The sequence below is a fragment of the Corythoichthys intestinalis genome, chromosome 4 (assembly GCF_030265065.1).
Source record: "Corythoichthys intestinalis isolate RoL2023-P3 chromosome 4, ASM3026506v1, whole genome shotgun sequence".
Taxonomy (NCBI): domain Eukaryota; kingdom Metazoa; phylum Chordata; class Actinopteri; order Syngnathiformes; family Syngnathidae; genus Corythoichthys; species Corythoichthys intestinalis.
In genome coordinates, this window is record NC_080398.1 from 3935865 (window position 1) to 3957824 (window position 21960).

Here is a 21960-nt window from a genome sequence, read left to right on the forward strand (position 1 = left end):
AAAAATGTAACATCTTAAAAAATGAAGGGAAAAAAATGCTCCATATACGATCGTGACAAAAAATAATTTTAGCTTAAAAAGAAAAAAAAAGTGTTTGGATTTTGCTCGATGTAAATATTAAACGTTATAAAACACAGGAAAAATAGTTTCCAGTTTTACCTTATAAAAGCAATTTTATCTAAATCTGAACAAACTGAAGGTCAACCAAATATGGGGGGAAAAGTAGTTTTCATCACTTTGAAAAACTCCTTTGTTGTTAGCATGTTGCTAGTTTTACTAAAGTACTGTTTTTGATAGCTTACTTAATATTTTTCAACTGTAAAGCAGAACATTAAAGATAAAAATATAACATCTTAAAAAAAAAAAAAACATTGCTCCAAAAAATGATCTTGACAAAGAATATTAAGGGGAAAAAAAACACAAATGTTTGTACTTTACGCGACATAAATATTAAACATTATTAAAAAAAAAAAAAAAAAAAAAAAAAAGGAAAAACAACTGTTTCCAAAATCACATTAAAGAAGAAAAAATATAAAACTGAACAAATTGGAGGTCAACTAAATCTAAGAAAAAAAAGTTGTTTTCACCGCTTTGAAAAACTCCTTTGTTGTTAGCATGTTGCTAGTTTTACGAAATGTACTGTTATTGATATCTTACTTTGATGCACTGTTCAGTAAAGCTAAAAATATAACATATTGAAAATAACTATATTGCCCCCCCAAAAAATCTAACTTTAGCTTTAAAAGAAAAAAAAAACAAAACAAATGTTTGCACGTTGCTTGACATAATTATCATAAATATTCCTATTTATTATGAAATATAAAACAAAAACAACGGTTTCCAATATCACCTTGAATAAGAAAATATATACAAATTGGACATCAACCAAAGGTTAAAAAAAGTATTTTCACCGCTTTGAAAAACATGTTTGCTATTAGCATGTTGCTAATTTTACTAAATGTACTGTTTTTGACAGCTTACTTCAAAGCACTTCTTCACAATTTAAAAATACAAAGATAGAAATATAACATCTCAAAGAAAAAATATAAAAATATTGCTTAAAAAAAAAAATAGAAAAAAATATAACTTTAGCTTTAAAAGAAATAAACCCCAAATGTTTGCACTTTGCTCTACGTAAATATTTTTATGATAAATATTATTATTATTAAATATAAAACAGAGAAAAACAACAGTTTCCAATATCACCTTAAAGAAGAAAATATATCCAAGTTGGAGGTCAACCAAATGTGAAAAAAGTAGTTTTCACCTCTCCTTTGTTGTTAGCATGTTGCTAGCTTTACTAAATATACTGCTTTGATAGCTTACTTTATATTTTATTAAACATGACATAAGGTAAAACATAAGGTCCTTTTAATAAACATCCTAAAACAAAAATAGACATAAATCTTTATTACATTACAAAACACAACCAGAACCGGAAATGGTTAGGCTTATGTAACATTGCTCGTGCGAGCGTTGTCCAGTCATGTCCCCCAGCAAACATAGGTCACGTGGGATAGTGACAGACTTCCCTGCGGCTTGCAATTGGTCGAGACGCTTGCTTTGGCCCCGCCTTCCAACGTCACAGCGATCAGCTGTTAGTAGGCCTTCCATCCACATACAACAATAACAAAAGAAGCAGTTGGGGAGAGGAGAAACAACAGTCGATGTCCAATTCCTAATCTTACGCCTTTTTTGTACTTTTATTTCTTCTGCGAAGAAAACGGCGAGTTTTTCCATTTTTTCGAAAAAGTCACGCATCTACCTCGCGTTCGAAAAGGAATTATTTTTAATACCTTATAAAGTCGTCGACTGAACTGCAGGTGAGTTCTTTGTTTTCTCAGCACATATTATTCAGACTTTAATCATTTGTAGCACTTTCGACGCATTTTGAAATTGATTTAAGCGTAAATTCTGTGTTGTTATCAAATATTTATCAGCGTTTTAAAGACATTTGGAGGCTGCTTTGTTCCCGTCGGTGTACATTTTGTTCCAGATTAATTAGCATGTCAGTGCTCGGTGTTTTTAAGCCTTACTGCTGTTTTAAAAGCACCTTTTTCCCGGTGCGTTAAGGTGTGTTAGTGCATGATGATAACGTTGTTGTGTTTTCATGCAGACGTCGGTTAGTCCTTCCCTATCCGTGTCGAATAACAACTACCCTCCCTTCCTCTTCCACGCCCGACTGCTAACGAGCTAAATCGTCTTTACACAAACAGGCTCCTCGACCCCCACTTTTAAATCAGATGACTTAATGCTAAAACAAGCTAGCTGACAAATCCACTATTCGATGTTTTGGCTGACGCAATAAAAAGTATTATTGTAAACGCTTGTTTGCATAAATTACATGGAAGTTTCGCTAAATTAACCATTTTCATAATAGGATTCGCGTATTGGTGAAATAAAGTATACATTTGTTCACATATTTATTTTATTTTGCCACTCAGCAAGTAGCATTATCGAGTGGTTTGTGTGCGTATAACCTCGTTTCCTAGAATGATAACAGTGGATTTTTAGCACTTTTCTTGTTGTTCCTATTGACTGAGTGTTTGCCAGGCAGTCTTTTGTTCGTATTTCGTTCGTTTAAAGACGTTTAAATAGTTTAAAGCGCACCGTCTGCTTTAGAAAAGGATGTTATTACCTCAACACACAAAAGTACGATACCAAATAAAAGGTCCTGAAGGCGGCACAACCGCAGTGAACCCCAGTCTTGAACTCGTTTGCGTTCAAGTGCTGGCGGACAAATCAGTTGTTGATTAAGTACAAAATACAAAGCAAGTTCCGGTGTTCTGCCAACGGTTCCAAAAAATACGTTGGGCTGCACTTCCACCTTTTAGGGAACAAAGGCCCACGAGTTTTATATTCGTGGCAACCACATACATGCTCGCGTTTGGACTGTGGTAAACAAAGAGCGCGTGTGCCGTGAACGTCACGCGTCTTTGAAACGACAAACGATATGAATGTTGGCCGAAGTATACCGAATTGAAGATACAAACACACGTTCAGTCACTACATTTAATAATTACACTTTGTTGGATTTCGAAATGGCAACGTAAGAAGCATAAAAAGGAGAGCGACGCGTTCGTAGACAGAGGTTAGACGCCACTGTGAGTATTTTTTTTTTTTTTTAACCTTTGAAATGGTCAGCAATGAGAAACATAGGAATACTGGTGTTGCTATTTTGAAAGGTGATTATTAATTGTGTTGTTATTTACGAGCTCTAGATAGAGTATTTCATTGATGTTGGCTTCATGTTGTCAGCTGGCAACGTTTTTAGATACAGGAATCATAAATCTTTTCTTGTCGCCCATCATAGTCACAGTGAAGTCAAGCGCTACTGCACTGTATTTCCTGGTCTTATTTCACCATTTGTTTTCATTTGAGATCGCACCCAAGTCCGAGTCACCTGATTTTGAGAATCTGCTGATAGGGAGTGCCGCTCTAATACCAATTATTTTATTTTTTTTAACGAAATTCGAACAAAAGTTCCAAAAATTTTACAGTACTGTACTATTGACACTGCTTCCTTTTCTGCTTTTTTTCGGGAGTTTTGCGGAATATAAAACGTATATATTTTTATTTCTTTTGGCAATTTCATTGTATTTCTGGATTATTTTTGGTACCCTTTAGCCCAGGGGTCTGCAACCTGTGGCTCTTTAAACCCTATGATGCGGCTCACTTTAAACCCTATGATGCGGCTCAGTATTATATTAATAATTGATTGTGTGTTTCAAATTCATTCTGGCGCTTGTGAGATTTAAGTAAGAAATTTAACTTCCTTTTCGTTGGCAGATCAGGCTTACTGTTGTGTGTTTGTTAACAGAACATTCGCGTATGAATTCACCCACTATGTAAAGTTATGGTTGCCCACCTGCAGATGTACCCACAAGTCTTTGCGCTGTTCACAGGCACAAAGCCTGCTTTGGAGTCAAATAATTGTATGTCCTGCTCGGTGTTGTGTGTATAACAAAGTACGCTGATAAGCTAGCACACTGCTAGTCGAGTTTGTTAGACACTAAGACCGTTCGATGCTTGGTGCCTCTGCAGGTCAATTTAGGCAGATTTTAAAAAATAAAATATGGCCACCCGAAGTGTGCAACAAAAAAGCTGCTAAGCTAGCACACTGCTAACCATGATCATTAGGCAGTATATGGATTTTATTGCTAAAGAAGACTCACACTGCCACCACGGAAGGTCAATTTAATGCATATTTAAAGATAAAACTAGACGTACAGAATGCAACAACCAAGAAAAATGTTTTTGGTATTAACCTCTTAACGATCTATCGATTCTTGGTGGGAGAATATCACGATATATCACTTCTTCAATATAATGTTGCTGTCCTATTGCTAAATATATCTTATATTGTTTATTCTAACAATCTGTTAGCTGAATGAAAAATTAAAGTTGGATAAACTGACAAACGATTGAAAGACTAGCTTAATGGGCTAACATATGGAAAACCTCTATAAACGAGCTAGCCGAAAGGAAGACTAGCTTAATGCTAACATATAAAAAAGTCCATAAACGAGATAGTCGAAATGAAAACTAGCTTATTGCTAATATATAATGAAAAAGTCCATAAATAAGCTAGTCAAAATGAAGACTAGCTTAATGCTAACATATAATGGAAAAACTCCATAAACAAGGTGCCCAAAATTAAGTGTAGCCTAATGCTAACATATAATAAAGTCCATAAATGAGGTAGCCGAAATGAAGACTAGCTTAATGCTAACATATAATGAAAAATTCCATAAATTAGCTAGTCGAAAGGAAGACTAGCTTAATGCTAACATATAATGGAAAAAACTCCATAAATGAACTATCTGAAATGAAGACTAGCTTAATGCTAACATATAATAAAAAGTCCATAAACGAGCTAGTCGAAATGAAGACTAGCTTAATGCTAACATATAGTAAAAAAAAATTCCATAAACGAGCTAGTCTAAAGGAAGACTAGCTTAATGCTAACATATAATAAAGTCCACAAACGAGCTAGTCCAAATGAAGATTAGCTTAATGCTAACATACAATGTAAAAACTCCTTAAACGAGCTAGCCGAAATGAAGAGTAGCTTAATGCTAAAATATAATAAAAAAGTCCATAAACGAGCTAGTTGAAATGAAGACTAGCTTAATGCTAACATATACTAAAAAAAAGTCCATGATAGAGCTAGTCGAAATGAAGACTAGCTTAATGCTAACATATAATAAAAAAAGTCCTTAAACGAGCTAGTCGAAATGAAGACTAGCTTAATGCTAACATATAATAAAGTCCATAAACGAGCTAGTCCAAATGAAGATTAGCTTAATGCTAACATACAGTATAAAACTGCTTAAACGAGCTAGCCGAAATGAAGACTAGCGTAATGCTAACATATAACGGAAAAAATTCCATAAACGAGCTAGTCGAAATGAAGACTAGCTTAATGCTAACAAATAATGAAAAAGTCCATAAATGAGCTAGCAGGTGAATACCGCAATGCTAAAATGGTGATTTTCTTTGTGTCTTCCAGGTCTCAAGATCGTTCTCTCTCCTCCGTGTCCACACTTTTAACCATGTTTTGCCCGCTGGCTCGCCGATGAGCCGCTCCACCCCGCACTTGATGCACTTTAGCGCCCCGGACGAGCGCCTGTCCGCCCGCAGCTGATGACCGAAGCGACTCGCCGCCCCTACCCAAACCGCGCCTCAGCAGGATGTTCCAGAGATTCGCCAGCGCCCTGTTCGGCGACGACGATGTCGCGCCGCAGCCGAGTCGCCTCCGCCGTCACGAAAAGCAACCTGAGGAGGAGGAAGACGAGGAAGACTGGATCTTGGTCAACTTCCTGGGTGAGTCAATCCCGTCCGACCGGCAACTGACTTTTATAACCGCATCTACCTGTTTTAAATATGAAATACCATTGTGCCAGAGTGAGGTGAGAGTTGAGGTGAGACAGCTGGCAAATCAGGTCATCTTTTTGGAAGGGCTGAAAATAGAACGCAGTCAAAACATAAACACACAGTGACCCGTCATGACATGGGTTGAGTCGGTTCATGTTCTGCAAGGGTGCAATGTATTATTTATTTTTAAATCATTGGCATTCATTTTCTTTTCTTTTAGTTTTAGTTTTAATTCAAATAATTCCATTAAAAAATAACATTATTTAAAAAGAGAATATTTACTGTTTTTTATTTAGTTGTTACATAAAAAAAAAACATTTGAAATAACTTTTTTTTTTTAATTAAAAAAATTTAATTAATGTATTATTAATTTAATTAATTAAAAATTATTAATTATATATATTTATAACTCGATATATAATATTGTCATAGTATAGTATGACATAATAATAATATCAATATATAATTTATATATATTATAAATATAATCTATTTTTAAATGACGTAATTACAATAAAATTAACATTTTTTAGTTGTACCATTTAAAAAAAACAAGATGAAAATAATACTATTTTTTCCTTTTTTATAATAAAATTTTAAATAAATTGATAAATATATAATACAATAATAAATTCACTTGTAAAAAAAATTAAATTATGACATGACAAAATCATGATTTAAAAGACAATATTTACTGTTAAATATATTTTTTATTTGCAACATTTTAAAAAAAGTTGAAAATAATACTTCAAAAATTGTTTTTAAATAAACTAATAAATATTTTATAAATATATATAAATATTAATAGAATTTTTTAAATTGAAATACAAGCCAATAAAAATATGTATTTTGAGTTATTTGAAATAAACTAATATATAATATAGAATATTAATAAATTATTTTCTTATTGTAAAAATTCCATTAAAAAAACATGATTTTAAAAGAATATTAAATGTAAAATATTTTTCTAGTGCGTACATTGAAAAAGTTTAAATAAATTATTTAAATAAAGTATAAAAAAAACTTTCTTTTTAGAATTTATTAATATTACATTAATAAAGTCTGCAAAGAAATGAAATAATTACATAAAAAAAAAAAATAAAGATAATGATTTAACACTTTTAGTCCTAACATTTAAAATAAAAGTTCAAAATAAAAAATAACATTTTAGAAAAAAAGACTTATAAGAGAATATTTACAATATTTTAAAATGTATTTTTTAGTTTTTTTATTTTTCCTTTTTGTGAAATTTAAGTTTTTGTATAAGATAATAAATATACAATGTATATATAAACAATATTGTAATTGTTTTTGTTCTTTTTTTTTTTTTTTTAAATTGAAACAAAAACCAATAAAAATATGTACTTTGACTATGGCTGGGAAATCGTGACACTTTAATTGCGATTAACAGAGTGCGATTAATCGGATTGTCTAGCACAAAATAGCATTCAACTTTAAATCTACTACCATAGTTGATCAATCAACAATTCCTTTCAATTCATTGGGAATAAGTTAGCTTTTGATTGAAAAAGTTAAATTTGTTCATCTTTTCATCAACTCAGTTACAGTATAAAAACAATTTGAATGATTTGTGCAGCACTAGTTAAAAATCCAATGATATTTTCATCCTACAAATTCATACTTCGACCCCAGTCCAAACGGATCGGACGTCGATCGACGTCCAATGGCAGCCATTGAGTCTTGCGTCTAGGAGTTGAAGACGCGGGAGTGTCTTTGTTGGCAAAGCTTCGCTTTGAGGACTGATTATTTTGGGGCAAAAAGTATAAAAATAATTAAGTTCATGTGGTTTCTTAGGGAATGAAAAAGTATCACGGGTTATTTTTAGTGTGCGGCCAGCTGGGCTTTTAACTTCCTGTCTGGGTGAGTCACTGCATTCAAGTCGGATGCTGACCGGAGTGTCTGTTTTGGCTGTGCAAAAATAATGTCAGCATTGGCGTGTGTTTGTAAAGCTGCTATTAAGGAGCCAGTGGTCAGGCATAGTCAAGTGACACTTGGATAGAAATCTAAGAGAACGCAGCGTCCCCTCCTGGTGCAAGCAAGACACTGCACTTCTTTTTTCCCCCCCTTCGGAAGCTTGCACGTTTTCATTCTTTTACATTTCGTTAGTAGCCTAACATCATCATAGATTTACTATTTATTAATTGTTTGATGTAGAGCCTCATAAAATGACCAATTTATAGAGCAACAATTTCTGAAAACGTTAAATTAACTATCAAAATAAGAATATTTACAAAGAAAGGACCCCAAAAATAAATTGAAAATATAATATTCACTGCTGTTTTTCCTTTTTTCTGATGTATAAAGTTAAAAATAAAAACGTACAAAAATACATAAAAAATAATACTTTGTTTTTTGTACGTTAGTTGTTTTTAATGCAACAAATGTAAATAACATTAAAATTAAAAAAATGTACTTAATTAGAATATATACATTAAAAAAAATAGTTCGCCTCCCTTTTTTAAAAGGAATATTTTTAATGTATATACGGTATATTAAAAAAAATGAATATAGTTTTTCCCTTTTTAATCAAAACAAACTAAATAAATATTCTAATTAAAAAATATATAAATAAAAGATGATGAACATAGTTTTTCCTTTTTTAATTGACAAAAACTAGCAACAATTCAAAAAAACATTTAAATATAAATTAAAAAATAATGAAAATCTAGTTTTTCCCTTTTAATAAAAAGTTTTTTAAAAATTAATACATATATTTAAAAAACAAAAAATTTTAATTGAAAAAAAATAATAATAATGAACATAGTTTTTCCTTTTTAACTAAAGAAAAACTATAAACAATAAAAAACTAATTGAAAATCTAGTTTTCCCTGAATGAAAACATACTAAATACAATAAAAATATTAATTTTAATTAATAATTATTAATAATTAATAATTGATTTAAAATATATATATATAAATACAAGATAATGAACATAGTTTTTCCTTTTATGATAAAAACTGAAAACATTTTTAAAAGATGTTGAAAAAAATAAAATATAAATGAAAAAATTACCGTAAAAACAATTTAAAAAAGAAAGAAAAAAAATATATATATATATATATATAAATTAAAAAATATCTAGTTTGTTTCCCTTTTTTAAGTTAAAAGAAAATGTTTAATATAAATTTAAAAAAGAATAAATGTCTATAGTTTCCCCCCCCTTTTTTAATTAAAAAAAACAAAAAACAACAAAAATAGAAAGGAGAACGTTCACTGTTAAAAGGCTAAAAAATTGTTTCAACAATGTCTGAAAACAAACCAACTACCGAAGCAATTGTCATTTGATTTTACTGTCGATTTATCGTGATAACCGTAAAAATAATCGGCTCCACTTTTCCGCTGTCTCCAGCCGACAGCTGTTCCGGTCAGCGCTGCGGCGACGGCCTCTCTGGCGCCGTTGTCGGCAAAGACGTGGAAGAGGAAGAAGACGAAGACCTGGTGATAATCCCTTCCCCCGTGGCCAGCCCGCCCGTCCGCTACGCTTCCTGCACCTCCCTCAACTCCACGGCCGACACCGACCCGGACGGCGGTGGCGAGGAGGACGAGGAAGAGGACGGCGATTTCCTGCGCGTGGATGCGGCGTCTCTGGAGGAGAGCTGGTTCGTCACGCCCCCGCCGTGCTTCACCGGCCGCGGGGTCCGCTCCGTCCTGGTGGAGACTAGTCCTCTCGAGAACCTGCTGATCGAACACCCCAGCATGTCGGTCTACGCCCACCACAGCCCTCCCAGACTCAACCTGGACCCAATGCCACGTTCCATGGACTTGGAACTGGCTACTGCTCCTAAGGAGAAAGGAAGACGCTCTCTGGATAGCTCGCGACACAGGTAAGAACTTTGGCCTTTTGATAGAAGAGTTTTTTTGCTACGACAACAGAGGCACAGTCGTAATAAGCAATTAGCAAGTGCTAAGGATCATCTTTCTTAGAGCATGTCCACTTAAAATCCAAATCATGCTTGATTTCGTCCAGGCTAATGGCTCCTAGCGCTAGCCCTAGCACAGCACCTTGGTTGTTGCACTCTGTATGTCTAGTTTTATTTTTAAATAGGCATTAAATTGACCTTCTGTAGTGGCACTGAGTCTTCTTTAGCGATTAAATCACTATAAAGCCCAATAAACTTGGTTAGCAGTGTTCTAGCTTAGCAGTGTGTTCGTTGCACACTTCAGGTGTCCATTTTTTACTTTAAAAAATCTGCTGAAATGGACCTGTCTTTTTTAGCAATTAAACTTCTTTGTGTCTAACAAACTCGACTAGCAGTGTGCTAGCTTATCAGCATGTTTTGTTGTACACTGTGGATGTCCCCATTTTTAATTTTTAAAAAAAAATCTGGCTAAATTGACCATCTGTTGTGATACCAAGCATCAAACTGAGCCTTCTTTGGCAATAAAATTCATATCAGGCCTAACAAACCCAGGCTAGCATTGTGCTAGTTTATCAGCTTGTTTTGTTGTACGCTGTGGATGTCCCAGAATTTGTATTTTTTTAATCTGGCTAAATTGACCTTTTGTTGTTATACCAAGGATAGAAATGAGCCTTGTTTTGCAATACAATCCCCATAGGGCCTAACAAACCCAGGCTAGCGGTGTGCTAGCTTATTAGCTTGTCTTGTTGTACACTGTGGATGTCCCCATTTAATTTTTTTTCCCCAAATCTGGCTAAATTGACCTTCTGTTGTGATACCAAGCATCAAAGCGAGCCTTCTTTGGCAAAAAAAATCCCCATAGTGCCGAACAAACTAGGCTAGTAGTGTGCTAGCTTATCAGCTTGGTTTGTTGTACCCTGTGGATTTGCCCAATTTTTTATATTTATTTTCTAAATCTGTCTAAATTGGCTTTCTGTTGTGATACCAAGCATCGAAGTGAGCTTTCTTTGGCAATAAAATCCCCATAGGGCCTAGTAAACTCGGCTATCAGTGTGCTAGCAAGCAGCTTGTTTGTTGCGTGCTGTGGATGGCCATTAAAAAAAAACCTAACTCGAATTCGTAAGTGGCACCAAGTATTGAACGGAGTCTTCTTTGGCAATAAAATCCCCATAGGGCCTAATAAACTCAGCTACCAGTGTGCTAGCTTATCAGCTTGGTTTGTTGTACACTGTGGATTTCCCCAATTTTTTATATTTATTTTCTTAATCTGTCTGAATTGACTTTCTGTTGTGGTACCAAGCATCGAAGTGAGCTTTCTTTGGCAATAAAATCCCCATAGGGCCTAGTAAACTCGGCTATCAGTGTGCTAGCAAGCAGCTTGTTTGTTGCGTGCTGTGGATGGCCATTCAGAAAAACCTAACTCAAATTTGGCAGTGGCACCAAGTATTGAACGGAGTCTTCTTTGGCAATAAAATTCCCATAGGGCCTAACGAACTCAGCTAGCAGCCTGCTAGCTTATCAGCTTGGTTTGTTGTACACTGTGGATGGCCATTAAAAAAACCTGACTCACATTGGCTTTCAGTAGTGGCACCAAGCATTGAACGGAGCCTTCTTTGGCAATAAAACCCCTATAGGGCCTAACAAACTAAGCTAGCACTGTGCTAGCTTAGCAGCTTGCTTGATTCATGCTGTGGATGTCCTTTTTTTTTTCTTCTCCTTTTTTTTTTTACAAACTGCCTAAATCGACCTCCTGCAGTGGCACAACACATCAAACAGAGTCCTTCTATAGTATTTAAACCACTTTGGTGCTTAGCAAACTCTGCCTGCTAGCAGTGTGCTAGCGTAGCAACTTGTTTGTTGCATTCTGTGGATGGCCATTCAAAAATTCTGCCTTAAATTGGCTTTCTGTAGTGGTACCAGGTCGGGATGCCGATCGATCGGGTCCGATCACGTCATTTTCAAAGTATCGGAATCGGCAAAAAAATATCGGACATGCCTTTTTTTAATATATATATATTTTTTTAATTAAATCGTTTTCTAATTGTGTTTAACATTACAGACAAAATGTCTTACATTCATCCAGAGTCTTTAGTTTTGGCTTAAAGTAGGGCTATCAAATTTATTGCGTAAACGGCGGTAATTAATTTTTAAAAAATAAATCACGTTAAAATATTTAATGCAATTAACGCATGCGCTGCACGACCCACTCACTCATTGTCGCATTCAATCTATAATGGCGTCTTTTTATCTATATGTAGAGCTAACAGGCAGCGTCAAATGAGTAGAGAGAATTTTGGCAGTCTTTGGAGCCTCTTTATAATTGGCTAAAGCCTTAAAATCCCTCTCTCAACAAATAGAAACAGCGTGGGGAAGAATGGTAGTGGTTGATCTTTTCCTTTACACCCTATGTTACTTCCCAACGCAGAGAAGATATATCAATTGGTGCCACGACGCACGGTCATGGTTGCACTTCCCATCATGCATTTGGGCAGAACAGTTAAATGGCTACAGTATCATTTACTGAAAGCTCAACAAATACACTAGATGGCAATATTTAGTCACAATATACAAAGTCACATTTATCCTTTAAGAATTACAAGTCTTTCTATCCGTGGATCCCTCTCACAGAAAGAATGTTAATCATGTAAATGCCATCTTGAGGATTTATTGTCATAATAAACAAATACATACGTATGTACTGTATGTTGAATGTATATATTCGTCCGAGTTTTAATCATTTTTTTCTTAATGCATTGCCAAAATGTATATGATCAGGAATGGAAATGATCGGAATAGAATCGGGAGCGAAAAAAAAAGCAATCGGATCGGGAAATATTGGGATCGGCAGATACTCAAACTAAAACGATGGGGATCGGGGGCAAAAAAACATGATCGGAACAACCTTAGTACCAGGTATCAGAAGGAGCCGTCTTTGCAGATAAAATCCACCTAAGAAATACGTCTAGCAGTGTGCTAGCTTAGCAACCTCATATTAGCAAACTCTGGATATACTTATTTTTTTAAAAAAATATTAAAAAAAATATGGTTAGCCTTAAATGTTTGTTCTGGAGTTACACCGACAGTCTTCTCCTAACAACCAGTTGGTACATACCTGTAAATAAAACTGCCTTTCATAATTAGCAATGCTATGCTATCTGAGCATGCAAAGCTAAAGATGTACTTCTAGCACACACCGCTTTGCGTGGAAACTCAGTTGGCGCAAGTAGATAGAGCATCGGAATGCACCGCTAGTACACAAATAGCCTAGCCACTTACGGACCGTATCGGCTAATGAGGCTACACGAAATGAATGAAACAAGGAAGCATGTTGCTAGTTAGCCTGAAAACAAATCCATGAATTAGGCACTTCGTTTCTCAACAATCGTCCTCATACACTGATGTCGCCCCTCGCAGGCCCGAAGTGTCGTCGGTCCAGCGCCGTACCAGCCTGCACCAGTCGGCGTGCTACGCCGCGGCGCTGTCGGCCCGCGCCGGCCTCCTGCCTCCCCGTCCGGGCCTGGGTGCCGGCCAACCGCTTCTGTCACGCAACGCGCTGCGCCGCCTCAACCTGCTGCACCCGCCCAAGGCCGGCCCCGCCCACCTGCACCAGCCCAGCCAGCGTCACCTCAACTTCTGAATGCGTCACACAACAAGCACCAGCGTTGGAAACACCCGAGACGTCCATCACGGACTCTTCTTCCTCACGTGCGGAATCAGCGCTGTAAGGTCACTTTACTCAGAGGCAGGCTCACTCTAAAACGTGATGACATCATCACCTGGCAACCTATCAGATTACTTGAACATCTTTCAGCGCCGGGAAGCGGGGTTTGAGTCACCGAATTTGCATATTTGTCGGCAGTGATCGAGTTAAAAACGGTTTCTTATACATGGCATAATGTTATTTTTCCCCTTAAATTCATCCTCGAACCCTGCTCGAAGGCGTTAAATCGTCCCCATGAGCCGACTTCAATTGAATCAATGTAAATAGAGAACTGATTGTTCAAACGTGACGGATTTTTTCACTCCATTTCAAGGAGATTTAAGGTGTAAAAGCCTGCCTCTGACTTGTTTTTTTTTTTTGGTCAATTTCACCACGTTTTCTTCAACGTAAAAAAAGAAAAATATAAAAAAAGTCTTTGAAGAACTGGGTTAGATATCACTAAACTTGCCTTGTTTTAATGGTAGCTTTACGATGAATAGTCATGTTAAGACGAAAAATGTATTAAAAAAAAGTACAAAATATTTTTTTTGAAAAGTGAAAAAGATTACATATCAGTATGATGTCGTTTGTAAGCGTGCGTGCGTGCGAGCGTTTGCGTCGGTAGAGTTGTTGTTAGCCGGCTAGCAAGAAAAAAAAGGTTTTATTTCTGAAATAAATCTGCAGTCCAATTCTCAGGGTCACAACCTATGGAGGCGTATTGAATTCACTTGGCGGAAAAATATTTTTTCGAAGTATTTTTTTTAACTTGGCCAGTTTAGTACTTTTTTTTGGAGTATTTTTTCCAGCTTTCTTGACTATTTTTTAATTTTTCTAAGTCATTTTTTTGTGATTTGTAATTTTTAAAATTTTCTTTAAGGAAAAAAAACATTTTATTTTAATTTGCGTAAGTATATATTGATATAGTAAATATTTGAAATACAATTAAAAATTGGTAAAACTTAAAAATACTTTAAAGTTTTTTTTGTGGTTTAGTACAATTTTTATGAATTTCGGCTTTCAAGTTTAACTTTTTTTGTAATTTTTTTTTATGATTCAATTTGTAAGAATGTTATTTTTATTTCTATTTTGAAGTTATTTTTAGTTTTTGAAAGTATGTAGTCATATAATAAATATACTGAAAATAAAAATTGGGACATGTAGTTTTGAAAATAAATTTGATCATTTTAATTGCAGTAACATTTTACTTTATTTTTCATTTTAGAATGATTTATACTAAATATTTTCAATGAAAAATAATGAGTAAAACTTTAAGGAAAAAATAATTTTTTTTGGCCTTTTCTGATTTTTTTTTTCCTGCATACTTTTTGCAAGTATCAGAATATAACCTGCTAATTTTCCATTTTTCTGTTTAAACGATTCATTTTTTAAACTTTCTTGTTAACAAGAAAATGGGGAAAATACTCAAGAAAAAACCTTAAAGCAACACTAGGTAACTTTTCAGTTTTGGTCGATTTTAGCACACAATTGGACAAAAACGGTAGTGCTTTGTTTTAAGGAAGTCTGCGCTTCCCATCCCATGAGGACCAGCGCACACCCGCACAGTGTCGTAAAATCATTATCTCCCTTTCGCTTGCAGATGGATTAAACGACATTTGTGTTTCCAGCGGGTGTGTTAAGGGTGAATAATAATGAGGTAATCAGTCCAGTTGTGGCTAAACAATAGCAAATGACGATGTTGAAAATCAGAAACATTTGCTTTTGTACCGTATACCATATACCAGACCCCTTCAAGATATAAAAGTCATTCAACTAGTCAGTCGACATCTTTTTGAAGGTTGAAAAGTTACTTAGTGTTGCTTCAAGGAAAACAGATTTATTAAAAAATGAAATAATTCATCCTAAAATCGCCATTCAAAACATATTTAAAGTAATAAAATACTCAGGAAAAACGTATTTTCCCCCCTTCCAAGTGAATGCGACGCTCTTCCGTAACAACCAATCACTTTCTACATGGAAAATGCAGATTTACTTGACGGCTGATGATTTTCTTTCCCCTTTGTTTTGCTTGTGAGACATTTGTAAGTGTTGGTCCCTGGACTGTTAATTACCACGTTTTATGTTAGTGTAGTCAAACTAAACCAAAAAAAAAGGTAGAGAGGACTTTTAATACTTTACTATGACATTTAGGGTTTTTTTATGTATATTTTTTTGTTGTTATGACCTAATTTTAACACATTGACTGCCCTCGTTTATCACTTTCAAAGGCAGTGAATGTGTTACTGGATGTCAGGAGTGTATACTGTCCCTATCTGCGTGTACTCATGCTCTATTTAAGACGATTACTGTGCAGCGGTACCTCTACTTACGAAATTACCGTATTTTTCGGACAATAAGTCGCAGTTTTTTTTCATTGTTTGGTCGGGGGTGCGACTTATATGTGAAATTATGAACGCATTATTACATCATTTCAGTTTAAGGCTGCAGCTATCGATTATTTAGGTAATCGATGATTGTATCAGTTCGAACAATCGAGTAATCAAATTATGAACATCTAATGCGTTGCAGAATACATTTTAGGAGATGTAGAACAAGTGTTTATGCTTGCAATATTTATTTTGGCTTGTTGGAGGGAACCACGGATAATAAGACTTTTAATTCTTAAAATATAAATGTTAGTATGAGTTATAATAATTTGATAGTAGAACCCCTCTTGATGTTTTTATAAAATTTGTAAAATTAGTTTAACTACTAGGCTCCCATTGTTGTTGACGCCGCAATGCACTGTGGGAGGTGACGTCAACGAGTATGAGTCCAGCGACATAAATAAGTCATCTGTTCAGTCCTTTCAGTTTGAACCGGAGAGGAACATTAATGAGCAGGACATGCCGATATTTCACAAAACGAGCAGCAAAAGCCAAATGAACAGGAAAGACGGGATGAGACTAGACGACAGTAGGACAAAACCGGTGTTCGAAACGTGCACATTCAGCTTGTTTTGGCCGGTGAGTGTATATATATACACTCACCGGCCACTTTATTAGGTACACCATGCTAGTAACGGGCTGGACCCCCTTTTGTCTTCAGAACAGCTTCAATTCTTCGTGGCATAGATTCAACAAGGTGCTGGAAGCATTCCTCAGAGAGTTTGGTCCAAATTGACATCATGGCATCACACAGTTTGTGCAGATTTGTCGGCTGCACATCCATGATGCGAATCTCCCGTTCCACCACATCCCAAAGATGCTCTATTGGATTGAGATCTGGTGACTCTGGAGGCCATTTGAGTACAGTCAACTCATTGTCATGTTCAAGAAACCAGTCTGAGATGATTCCAGCTTTATGACATGGCGCATTATCCTGCTGAAAGTAGCCATCAGAAGTTTGGTACATTGTGGTCATAAAGGGATGGACATGGTCAGCAACAATACTCGGGTAGGCTGTGGCGTTCCAACGATGCTCAATTGGTACCAAGGGGCCCAAAGAGTGCCAAGAAAATAATCCCCACACCATTACACCATCACCAACAGCCTGAACCGTTTATACAAAGCAGGATGGATCCATGCATTCATGTTGTTGACGCCAAATTTTGACCCTACCATCCGAATGTCGGAGCAGAAATCGAGACCCATCAGACCAGGCAACATTTTTCCAATCTTGTATTGTCCAATTTTGATGAGCTTGTGCAAATTGTAGCCTTAGTTCCCTGTTCTTTGCTGAAAGGAGTGGCACCCGGCGTGGTCTTCTGCCGCTGTAGCCCATCTGCCTCAAAGTTCGACGTACTGTGCGTTCAGAGATGCTCTTCTGTCTACCTTGGTTGTAACAGGGGGTTATTTGAGTCACTGTTGGCTTTCTATCAGCTCGAGCCAGTCTGGCCATTCTCCTCTGACCTCTGGCATCAACAAGGCATTTCCGCCCACAGAACTGCCGCTCACTGGATATTTTTTCTTTTTCGGACCATTCTCTGTAAACCCTAGAGATGGTTGTGCGTGAAAATCCCAGTAGATTAGCAGTTTCTGAAATACTCAGACCAGCCCTTCGGGCACCAACATCCAAGCGATGTTGAAAGTCACTCAAATCACCTTTCTTCCCCATACTGATGCTCGAATTGAACTGCAGGAGATTGTCTTAAACCATGTCTACATGCCTAAATGCACTGAGTTGCCACCATGTGATTGGCTGATTAGAAATTAAGTGTTAACGAGCAGTTGGACAGGTGTACCTAATAAAGTGGCCGGTGAGTGTGTGTGTGTGTGTATATATATATATATATATAAATAATATATATAAAATTAGGGCTGTCAAGCGAGTTAATTACAGCTTAAAAATTAATTAATCGTAATTAATCGCAATTCAAACCAACTATAGAATATGCCATATTTTTCTGTAAATTATTGTTAGAATGGAAAGATAAGACACAAGACGGATATGTACATTCAACACACTGTACATTAGTACTTTATTTGTTTATTATAACAATAAATCAACAAGATGGCATTAACATTCTGTTAAAGCGATCCATGGGTAGAAAGATTTTTATTTCTTAAAAGATAAATGTTAGTACAAGTTATAGAAATTTTATATTAAAACCCCTCTTAATGTTTTTGTTTAAATACAATTTGTAAAATTTTCAATCAAAAAATAAACTAGTAGCCCGCCATTGTTGATGTCAATAATTACACAATGCTCATGGGTGCTTAAGCCCATAAAATCAGTCGCACCCAAGCGCCAGCAGAGGGCGACAAAACTCCCAAAAAACACAAGTAACAAGTGGAGATTGTGACACTGTACTGTCATTTTAATCTGTTTGAGCGGGGCATGTGCGTTAATTGCGTCAAATATTTTAACGTGATTAATTTAAAAAATTAATCACCACCCGTTAACGCGGTAATTTTGACATCCCTAATATATATACTAGGGCTGTCAAACGATTAAAAATTTTAATCGAGTTAAGTACAGCTTAAAAATTAATTAATCGTAATTAATCGCAATTCAAACCATCTATAAAATTTGCCATATTGTTCTGTAAACTATTCTTGGAATGGAAAGATAAGACGGCTATTTATATATTCAACATACTGTACATAAGTACTGTATTTGTTTAATATAACAATAAATCCACAAGATGGCATTAACATTATTAACATTCTTTCTGTTAAAGGGATCTACAAATAGAAAGACTTGTAGTTCTTAAAAGATAAATGTTAGTACAAGTTATAGAAATTTTATATTAAAACCCTTCTTAATGTTTTCGTTTTAATAAAATTTGCAAAATTTTCAATCAAAAAATAAACTAGTAGCCCGCCATTGTTGATGTCAATAATTACTTACACAATGCTCATGGGTGCTGAAGCCTATAAAATCAGTCGCACCTTAGCGCCAGCAGAGGGCGGCAAAACTCCATAAAACACAACAAGTGAGCATTTCACTCTACTGTCATTTAAATCTGTCTGAGCTGGTCATCTGCGTTAATTGCGTCAAATATTTTAACATGATGAATTTAAAAAATTAATTAACGCCCGTTAACGCGATAATTTTGACAGCCCTAAAAAAAATATATATATTTATACACATATATACATATACATATATAAAAGAGGATCTATGTACAACAAAAGAACAATTGGCTAACTTAGATAGCAAAAGTCCGCTAGCTTAAATGCTATAAAATGCTAACGCTTTTTACAATACTCTTTAACAAATGACTCTGACACATATTCCCACAAAAAAATGACTAAATATACCTTTAAACTAAATTACGAATGCATTAAAAAAATATTAGCTCAAACAAAAACTTAGCTTATGTTGGTCTTAACAGGGAGCAGATGGATTCAGCCATGCAAACACTTTCAAAACAGACCATTACAACGCCACTTTAATTAAACGTCATTGCCTGGCATTGACAGCCATGGACGTTCATGAATGAACATTCGTTCATTCGCTGTCATCCCTCCCACTTCAAACGGATTGGACGTCTACTAGTGATAAACTCATTCCAATTTGCAGCAGAAGCTTGTTTTTCTGTTTATTAGTTGTTTGTAGAATATCCTTGAATGATTTCCTGACCAATGTATCGATAATCGTATCGTCAGATCATCGTTATCAAGAGCTTTGAATCGCAAATCGTATCGTGAGGTAACAAGAGGTTCCCACTCCTATAAAATGTTCGTAAGTAGAGGTACAACTGTATTTGAGTTCCCTTAAAAAACGGTAAAGAGCACGAACTTGTGCTTTGTTTTCAAACTCCAGACAAATGAATCCCTATGAGATTTTTCTGGTTTGTTAGAAACTCTCATGAATGTAATGCTCAGCAATCATGTTTTTTTTTTTTACCCGTTTCTGTGACAGAAGGGATCGTAGGTTATCGTTTCGATCGGTCGTCCTGAAAACTTAACAGGGATTTAGCAATTTTTGGATTTTTTTTTCTTCATGTACAATGCCTTGAAAAATTGTGCATCACGTGCCTTCCAGGTTAAGATGTTTTTAGGACAATACATCAAGAAGAACTTGGACTTGTTTTCTGTAGTTTTGTCGTTTTGGAATGTTCTACAAGGACACAAACGGATGTCAACTATGCACCCACACTCTATTTTTGGCTCTTTTTCTAAAGACTCGCAAGCAAGCAGACGGAATCATGTAGCAAAACCTCCAATTTTTCCGTTTATTTCAAGTGTGAAGACTTATGATGTGGCATTTTTACTTGTATTTCTTTGTTTTTTCACCAAGTGTTACACGTTTTTGTTCTTATGTAGTTTACTGGAATAATACCGCACTTTGCCAAAAGGAAAAAAAAAAAACACGGTGTAGGAATTTTAGGGTTATTATTTTCCTTTTATTTATCTGCATATCTCTGTATTTTGTATATGTACGACTGTTCAATTGACTTTGCTTGGAAATCTGATGTCGATGGGGTGTTTTCAAAATGGAATAGTTCATACGTGTGATCTCTTACTAGTCGCAAAATAAATGTTTTCATACACATATGATGTTTTTCTGTCATTCTTTAACAAACTTTTAAATGAGCCATATTTCAATGTTACTGTCATTTTATACTACTTTTTTCATATTTATATATGGCTTAAAACAAGCTCTGAGACCCCCAATTTGGCCAAATTTCAAAATTGTCCTACAGTGCCCTCCATAATTATTGGATTTATAATAATTATGTGTTTTTTAGCTTCTAATAATTTTTTTTAAAAATTCAAATAATATGGGACCTTAATGGAAAAAAAGAGAAAAATCCAACCTTCAATACAAGTGCATTTATTCAGTGGGGAAAAAAATCCCACATAAAGAAATAATTATTTGACATCAAATAATGTGTGTCACAATTATTAGCACCCTTGGTGTTAATACTTTGTACAACCCTCTTTTGCCCACAAAACAAGGTCTGGGGACTGAGATGGCCATGGGAGGAGCTTGATTTTGTGTCTGGTGAACCATTTCTGTGTAGATTTGGCCATATGTTTAGGGTCATTGTCTTGCTGAAAGACCCAGTGACGACCCATCTTCAGCTTTCGGGCAGAGGGCAACAGATTTTGATTTCAAATGTCCTGGTATTTCAAAGCATTTGTGATGCCATGCACCCTAACAAGGTTCCCAGGGCCTTTCGAAGCGAAACAGCCCCACAGCATCACTGACCCACCACCATACTTCACAGTGGGTATGAGGTGTTGTCTACACGCCAACAAGCTGTTTGGGAGGCATGCACGGAGAAAACCTTTCCTCACTCACAATCATAAACGCAAACGTCTGGAGTTCGCCAAGTGGTATTGGGGCTTCAACTGGGACCGTATGCTTTGGTCAGATGAGACCAAGATTGAGCTTTTTGGCAACAAACACTCTAAGTGGGTCTGACGTGCCACGAAAGATGCGCATGCTGAAGAGTTTTTGGATCGAAACAAAGTACGGGATAATATCTTGTTAAAGTCATGGCGTCTGTAATTCTGTTCTTGCGTGCTCTCACCTCCAGATAGGGTTTTGCTGTTTAAATTTTATTTATTTTTTAAATGCCCTCCTCCTCCAAATTTTTTTTCTCCCAGAAAATTGAGATTTTAAGCTTTCCAGTGATGTATCACACGTGCATATCGGACAATTTTGAAAGTTTGCTAAATTTGGGGTCTCAGAGCGGAACTTTATGTCACCTGAGTGTTTTCCGCCATGTATATATATATATATATATATATATATATATAATATATATACATGGCGGAAAACACAGACAAGACTGAAAAAGCAGTTTCTGCTCTTGCACCCCTCTGTAAAAGAAACTGCTGTATTTTAAGCCAAAAAAACTGTTGCGTTTGATAGAACAATATGTCTATATGCTGCAATAGCAGATTCATGGCGCATGAAGCCCCCGAAGTATTTTTAATTTTTCCGTTTTACCCTGAAAACCCTCGTTTACAGACGTCGCGCAACCGCTTTTGTTGAAATCCAGCCACAAAAAGAATGTAAGTAATTATATTTATTATTCAAAATGTCTGACATTTTTAGCTTAGAATCATTAATCGATGTCTAAATTTTAGAAAAAAAAAAAAA

At 35.5% G+C, this 21960-nt stretch overlaps 1 protein-coding gene and 1 long non-coding RNA gene across 3 annotated transcripts in view; one reads left to right on the forward strand and one right to left on the reverse strand.

The window, feature by feature from the left end:
• Positions 1–3028, reverse strand: part of LOC130914679 (uncharacterized) — a 13941-nt gene extending 10913 nt beyond the window's left edge. The window contains exon 1 of the long non-coding RNA XR_009062981.1: positions 1207–3028. This is a non-coding gene — a long non-coding RNA (uncharacterized LOC130914679). The remainder of the gene's footprint in view (positions 1–1206) is intronic.
• On the forward strand, positions 1063–20569 carry tp53inp1 (tumor protein p53 inducible nuclear protein 1). Of its 2 annotated transcripts, none has more exons than XM_057834102.1 (4): positions 1063–1823; positions 5513–5826; positions 9251–9725; positions 13176–20569. In XM_057834102.1, the coding sequence occupies exons 2-4, from the start codon at positions 5694–5696 to the stop codon at positions 13396–13398; spliced, it is 831 nt and encodes a 276-aa protein (XP_057690085.1). In that variant the 5' UTR covers positions 1063–1823; positions 5513–5693; the 3' UTR covers positions 13399–20569. The 2 variants fall into 2 exon arrangements, with proteins under 2 accessions (XP_057690085.1, XP_057690086.1); XM_057834103.1 differs by lacking the exon at positions 1063–1823 and adding an exon at positions 1892–3104.
• The last annotated feature ends 1391 nt before the right edge of the window (positions 20570–21960 follow it).

Excerpts from the sequence above, each read along its gene's own strand:
- tp53inp1 (XM_057834102.1), top strand. The coding sequence starts at position 5,694 with ATGTTCCAGAGATTCGCCAGCGCCCTGTTCGGCGACGACGATGTCGCG. Across the intron at positions 5,827-9,250 it reads GATCTTGGTCAACTTCCTGG|CCGACAGCTGTTCCGGTCAG; the intron begins GTGAGTCAATCC and ends CGCTGTCTCCAG. Across the intron at positions 9,726-13,175 it reads CTGGATAGCTCGCGACACAG|GCCCGAAGTGTCGTCGGTCC; the intron begins GTAAGAACTTTG and ends CGCCCCTCGCAG.